General features: G+C 47.0%; 1 protein-coding gene across 1 annotated transcript in view; it reads left to right on the top strand.

The window, feature by feature from the left end:
• LOC120504517 overlaps window positions 1–6,496 on the top strand; it is an 8,990-nt gene extending 2,494 nt beyond the window's left edge. The window contains exons 3-5 of the mRNA XM_039714030.1: window positions 778–993; window positions 5,171–5,464; window positions 6,054–6,496. Of these exons, the coding sequence (XP_039569964.1) occupies window positions 778–993; window positions 5,171–5,464; window positions 6,054–6,304 (761 nt within the window). The 3' untranslated portion in view covers window positions 6,305–6,496. The remainder of the gene's footprint in view (window positions 1–777; window positions 994–5,170; window positions 5,465–6,053) is intronic.
• The last annotated feature ends 268 nt before the right edge of the window (window positions 6,497–6,764 follow it).

Below are 6,764 nucleotides of genomic sequence, written 5' to 3'. Positions count from 1 at the left end.
AGCTCCAAGGCTGGATGTTAGTAGCTCCAAGGCTGGATGTTAGTAGCTCCAAGGCTGGATGTTAGCAGCTCTAAGGCTGGATGTTAGCAGCTCCAGAGCTGGATGTTAGCAGCTCTAAGGCTGGATGTTAGTAGCTCCAAGGCTGGATGTTAGTAGCTCCAAGGCTGGATGTTAGTAGCTCCAAGGCTGGATGTTAGTAGCTCCAAGGCTGGATGTTAGTAGCTCCAAGGCTGGATGTTAGCAGCTCTAAGGCTGGATGTTAGTAGCTCCAAGGCTGGATGTTAGTAGCTCCAAGGCTGGATGTTAGTAGCTCCAAGGCTGGATGTTAGCAGCTCCAAGGCTGGATGTTAGCAGCTCCAAGGCTGGATGTTAGCAGCTCCAAGGCTGGATGTTAGCAGCTCCAGAGCTGGATGTTAGCAGCTCCAAGGCTGGATGTTAGCAGCTCCAAGGCTGGATGTTAGCAGCTCTAAGGCTGGATGTTAGTAGCTCCAAGGCTGGATGTTAGTAGCTCCAAGGCTGGATGTTAGCAGCTCCAGAGCTGGATGTTAGCAGCTCTAAGGCTGGATGTTAGCAGCTCCAGAGCTGGATGTTAGCAGCTCCAAGGCTGGATGTTAGCAGCTCCAAAGCCCTCTCTCGGCCGCACAGGACCCCTCAAGGGTGCAAAACCATCGCCCTGAGCCTGGGCCTGTGCCCGTGGAAACAAACCCCACCCAGCGCAGACCTGAAAGCGAAAAGCCGGCCAGGCAAGCCAGCAGCACCTGTTTATTTCTGTAAAAGGAACACACAAAGCCAGCAGGACACAACACAACACGTGTCCCTGCGGCGAGGATGCGGCCGGGCAGCGGCATGAGCGGATCCTCCCTCAGGCAGCGGCTGAGGGCTCGCCAGCCCGCCGGGACCGCCACCGCGTGCTGCCCACACGGGACGGCCGGGGCCGCCACGCGGGCACCTGCGGCTGGTACCGCGTGCCGGGACAGCGCCCGAGCCCCGCTCGTTAACCGGTCCCGCACGGAGCCCTCACAGTCCGGCCGCGGACGGAGCGGAGCGGGCATGGGCGGTCCCGGCGCGGCCACGGAGCCGGGCGGAGCGGAGCGGGGCAGGGCGGTCCAGGCGCGGGGCCAGCTGGACTGCCGCGTTTCCAGAAGGGGATGTGGAACTGGCAGGTTGAGAGAAGGTTCTTAAATTAGGCATGCTGTTATCTTAAGACACTGCTTACAGGGTGTCACAGGAAGTGCCATTTTCACGGTTCTGTTTTATGGAACCAATAAACTCTAACATAGTTGGGTTTTTTGGGTTTTTTTTTTTTTGGTTTTTTTGTTTTGTTTTGTTTTTGTTATGCTGGGGGAAATCAGCCGGTTACTAGGGTCAGAAAGAGCCCAGGACATGTACACCCTGGATCTATCCTCAGATTCTCAGTGGCACAGATTCCCTGCAACTCTTCTCACCCTCTGAGCACAGGGGTGCAAGTAAACAGTGGGGAGAAAATGTTGAAAGCATCTCGGGTTTATAGTGGATGCTTTAAACTGCGAGCGGTCCCTTCGCCAGCCCCTCCAGAAGGGGGTCCTGCAGCTATCCTTAGCCCCCGTTAGACTAAAAAGCATTTAATTCAGTCACTGCCTGCAGGAGGATGATGGAATTGTAAAGCTGAAAGCCTTTGGTCCAGCCTGAGTACTCTAACCTCTGCTCTTGGCTGGAATGCAACCATGGATCACCAGAAAATATATCCAGACCTGAAAAGGAATAATCATGGAGCCACCCAAAAACAGACTGAGTTCAGAGGCAGCCCAAGCCATACTTTTGGTGACACACAAATACAGTGATGCAGTTCAGTCTTGGCCTGTGTTTACCAAAGTAGATGTCAAAGTCCTCTGCTGGTTTTTTCTTGTAAATTAACTTTGGTGAGTATTAAGGTGAGAAAGTTGCAGAAAACAGAAATGAAGGCTGGCATTTTTTAAGAAAAGAGAGGGATTAGCAGTTTCATACCCTGCAGCAGTGTTTATTTCCTCGTTAGTGTCACACCTTTCCCTGTCAGTGTCTGGCTGAGGAGCTGCAGAGCAAACTCAGGTTTTGTGTTTGAGCTGTGGGTGCCTCTCCCACACTTTCTGGCAGTGAGGAGTGGGGCTTCTCCTTTAAGGTAGAAACCTGCCTCTGTACATAGAAAGTGACAAATGTGTCTGTTCCTGGTGCCAGGGACTTTAGGAGTGCCCCAGGAAATCAGCCAGAGTTCCCAGGTGTGCTTTTTCATATTGTCACTGCTTACACCTGGCTGTAACAAAACCTGGGTGTTATTTCTAAGTGTTTTACAAAAAACAAGGAAGAAAGAGCAAGGTCTTGAAGCTTTCTTTTTTTGGGCTGTTCTGTACTTCCACTTAGGAGAAAAATGAGGAATGCAGATCTTGAAGGAGAGTATTTTAAGTATTTAGACTACATTTCTTTTTCCAAAGAGTTTTCAATTGTTATTTTTTATTAAGAGTTACATACTTGTAAATATAGTTTAACAGAAATACTATATAAAGATTTTATTGTGCATGAGCTGTAATAGTTGTGATTGGTATTTTTTTAATAGTTGTCATTGTTCTTTTTCAGTAGAATTCTGTGAAATTTATCTCTGTAGACATGCTGGAGAAAATATTGTTTACTTAGGATCAGAAATGGTATTTTTCTAATTACTTAAATTATATTTTTAACCATGTATCAGACTGATTAGTGTTACATGGAAATATTTTTTCTTAGAATTTTCTAAAGATGCTGTCAAGCAAACTAGCTGTGTTTTTCCTTTAGAAATACAACTTGCTTTACATTAAGTGATGTGGTTCATAATACCTCCTTGCTGTGTCTATAGTGTGTGTTCTTAATGCTGGAAGACATTATTCAGATTACAGGTGATGTGACCATCCAAGGTTTTCAGGCTTCCAAACTGGAGGGGGAGTTGTTCTTAGCTCAGTCACTCTGCACTTCTGTTTACACCACATGAAAAGTGTAAGCCAAAACAATTTTATTTCTTAATTCAAATGTTTCCAATCTGTCTGTGTGCACAGAATCCCTCAGGCCCTTCCCAAGAGTTGGGTAATCATCATTAGCCTTTTCTAGCACTTGACATAATCAGGTACTGAGATTTAACAACCACAAAGGGCTGGTGGGAGGCTCGAGTGCAGAGATCACCCATAAACCTGCCCTCAGTTTCCTGGTTCTGCTAATTGCTGCTGACTGCTCTGAACCATTATCTGTTTCATTAATAATCTTTGTGGTTTTCTGAGTCCATTACAGTCCTTCCCCTGCTCTGAGAAGTCCTTTCTGCTGGGATTGATTCCCTTTCAGCTGTACATATATCAGCTGGATCTGAATGCTTGCTTAGCACAGGAAGTGAGATCTTATCAGCACAGCCTTTTCCAAAGGGAAATTTGCTGCTCAAAAATGCAGCAGAGGCAGAAGATACTAAGAAAACGCTACTGTGCAAAAGAAATAAAAATAAAAATGGTTTCATATTATTTAGTATACAGTGGCTCTGGCACATTGTGTTAAGTTGCTGACAACACTTTAGAATAAGGAGGTTCAGAGAGAGGGGAAACCATAAAAGGTCCACCCTATGGGAGGATTCAAAACCCCAGTAGTATTTGCTTAGGTCCTGTTTCAGTGGAGATGTAGAATATAAGGAATGGCACAAAAAGACAAGCAGTGGTCTTCCATTTACCAGTTGGGGATAGAAAAGTGAAAGTGCAACAGAACATAAATTTATGGGAGGAACTTCTTTCATTTTGTGTGACTATATATTGAAGCCAAGAGCTTTGGAAGATTCAGAAAGGATTAGAGATTTATACTGAGGATGAGGACATCCACAGTCACTTTAGATTAAAAGATCCTGGAATATAAGCCATCATGTTCCAGGACATTAGACAACCTATAAAACAACAGGGTTTACAAAGAAATTCCCTATGAGCAGCATACTGTGTTTGTCCACTCTGAATTATTTGGTTTCTTCCTCTGGAACATCTAGTTCTGGGAACTCAAACTTTATACCAAACTCATAATTCTTATGCTGCTGGATTTAGGCAAATTGTATAAACCAAGCATTTCTCCTCCTGCCCAATGTGTGTTTTGCCACCCAGGAAAGACAGGTGATGAGACTGACAGATCCTTCAACGACTTCACTGAGACCTAAGGTTGCTGGCATGTTGTTTGCACACTCTTTTACCTTTATTCTTTCAATTGTCTGATATTTCCTTCTAAAGCAGCCTCAGTGCTCTCAGATTATGTGACCACATCCTGCTCCCTTTGTTCCTGCCCATCACAGAGCTGGCAGAGCCACAGATGGTGTGGTGGCCAAAACCCACCTGTAGTGTCAGGGACACACCAGGTGACCTTGGCTGCAGGCTGGCACCCTGTTCTGCTGCCAAGGGTGACAAAGGGCTGGAGAGTTCCAAAACCTGCCACAGAAGGAGCTTGCTGGCAGGAAACCAGGGTCCCAACTGATGCAGGCACAACCTCTGAGCAGCCAAGTTCTCAGCATATATTACATACATATATGTGTGTGTGTATGTATATATGCATGTATATATATGTAGTTATTATGTATATGTTTATATCAAGGTTCTCAAGTATATATTCTCGTCCTTGGATCATGTGCAAAAGGCTGGATAAACACAGGGCTAGAGTGCATTTCATATACAGGAGATGTGGATCAAGGCTCTTGGATCAAGTCCTGTCCCTTGGTTGGTGCTGTGTGTCACTGCGTGTCACTGTATCTGAACAACTTGGACTGCAGTGGGCACCAGCCATCCCACCTGTAACTGTTCTTACCAGAATTTTCTCAGGGCTCTCTGGAATCCATCAATGTTACTAGGACATAAACTGTGCTGAAGTAATAAAGAAGAAGCTGAGAAACTGAATTCCAAGACCACAAGAAAGAGATAGCAGAGAGCTGTGAGCCACCTGGGCTGTAACCAGTCACACATTCTGAGAGGTGCACACAGAACTCATGGACAAGCAAGGGCACCAACAGGAGAGCTGTGATCAGTGTGTGCAGAGAGTTAGAATCTGTAAATAAATGCATCATGTAAACAATAAATGGCTTCTGCTTAATCATAGTGGTCAGTTGTCCAGGAGTCCTGAGTTCCCCACGTGTCCCTGTGTGTCCCTGGGTGCTGTGTCTGACCCCGCTGTGTCCCCTCAGCTGCAGATCTGGGACACGGCGGGCCAGGAGCTGTTCAGGGTGTCCCTGTGTGTCACTGTGTGTCCCTGTGTGTGCCTGTGTGCTGCTCTGACCCCACTGTGTCCCCTCAGCTGCAGATCTGGGACACGGCGGGCCAGGAGCGGTTCAGGACCATCACACAGTATTACTACCGCGGCGTCAACGGGGCCATCCTGGCCTACGACATCACCAAGAGGGGCTCCTTCCTGTCCATCCCTAGCTGGATCGAGGATGTCAGGAAGTATGCTGGCTCCAACATCGTGCAGTTACTGATTGGTGAGTTGGGAATGCTCTTGTAATGTGGCCTCAGGTTTAGGTTTTGCTTGGAGTTAAGGTGTGTGCAACAGACCCGATTGGAAATTTTACCAAAAGAGCAGATTCACTGGAGCAGAGATGTTTTGTTTTGGTTGACTTCTGTTAAGGAGTAGACAGCTTTGAATCCTTTGCATCTCATTTAATGGAGAACTGGGATGCTCAGGATTTCCCAGTTCTGAAGCACAGCTGCTGTAGAGTCCCCTTCCCTTCCCTTCCCTTCCCTTCCCTTCCCTTCCCTTCCCTGCCCAGGGAAGTTCCATCACAGCAAGCAGATGTGTTTTGGTGACTTGGAACACACACCCACTTGAGCAGACAGGGGATTTTGGAAGGACTTTGGGGCAATCAGAGTTTGTCAGTTCTTTGCTAGAAGTTCTGCTTTCCAGCCGGAATGTTTTGGACTCAGATGCAGCTCCTGGGGCCTGTAGAGCTGCTAATACAAGAGCAGAATGGAAGTTCTTCAGCTTCCTTGGGCAACCTGAGACCCTCCTGCCAAGCACTCCCTGTGACACAAACAAGACCTTATACCCTCTGTTGTTCCCTTTCCTTCCAGGAAACAAGTCTGACCTAAGTGACCTTAGAGAGGTTCAGCTGGAGGAAGCCCAGAGCCTGGCTGAGCACTATGACAACATCATCTGTGCCATAGAGACCTCGGCGAAGGACTCCAGCAACGTGGAGGAGGCCTTTGTGAAGGTGGCCACAGAGCTGATGATGAGGCATGGAGGGCCCATGTTCAGTGAGAACACTGACAGCATCAAGCTTGACAGCAAGGACGTTGAGGAAGGCTGGAGGTGCTGTTGCTGAGAAGAGCTAGCTGATATCCCAAACTTTACTGGAATTTAGATGGTGCTTCACCCTAATGCTGAGTAGCATGGTAGCCATATTCTCCTCCTCCTCCTCCTGTGAAACCAGCAATTTTATAGAAGTTAGACACAATCCTGTTTGCTTTCGTGTCTTATTTTTAAAAAGGGACTTTGGAGAGGTGGTCCTAAAAGTCAGACCCTCTGAAAAACGTACTCAACATTTGTCCCCACAGTTTTATTTTCTGTAACCTTCGTACGAGTTACAAAAATGGAGGAAATTACTTTGAACTTGGTATTTTGGGGTGGGAAGACATTTGGTTGGGAAAGAGACTGATGCAGACCCAAAGGTCTGAGCATTTAGCAGGGGACTGGTGGCAAAGGAGGTCACTTTTGGAATAGGCAATCTTGGCTGTATCTCTTCAACTCCTCACCACTCCACCAGTGACCAGGAAGTGTCAGTG

The sequence above is a fragment of the Passer montanus genome, unplaced genomic scaffold (assembly GCF_014805655.1).
Source record: "Passer montanus isolate IOZ18808 unplaced genomic scaffold, ASM1480565v1 scaffold299, whole genome shotgun sequence".
NCBI lineage: Eukaryota > Metazoa > Chordata > Aves > Passeriformes > Passeridae > Passer > Passer montanus.
This window is presented reverse-complemented; position numbering and strand designations above follow the sequence as displayed.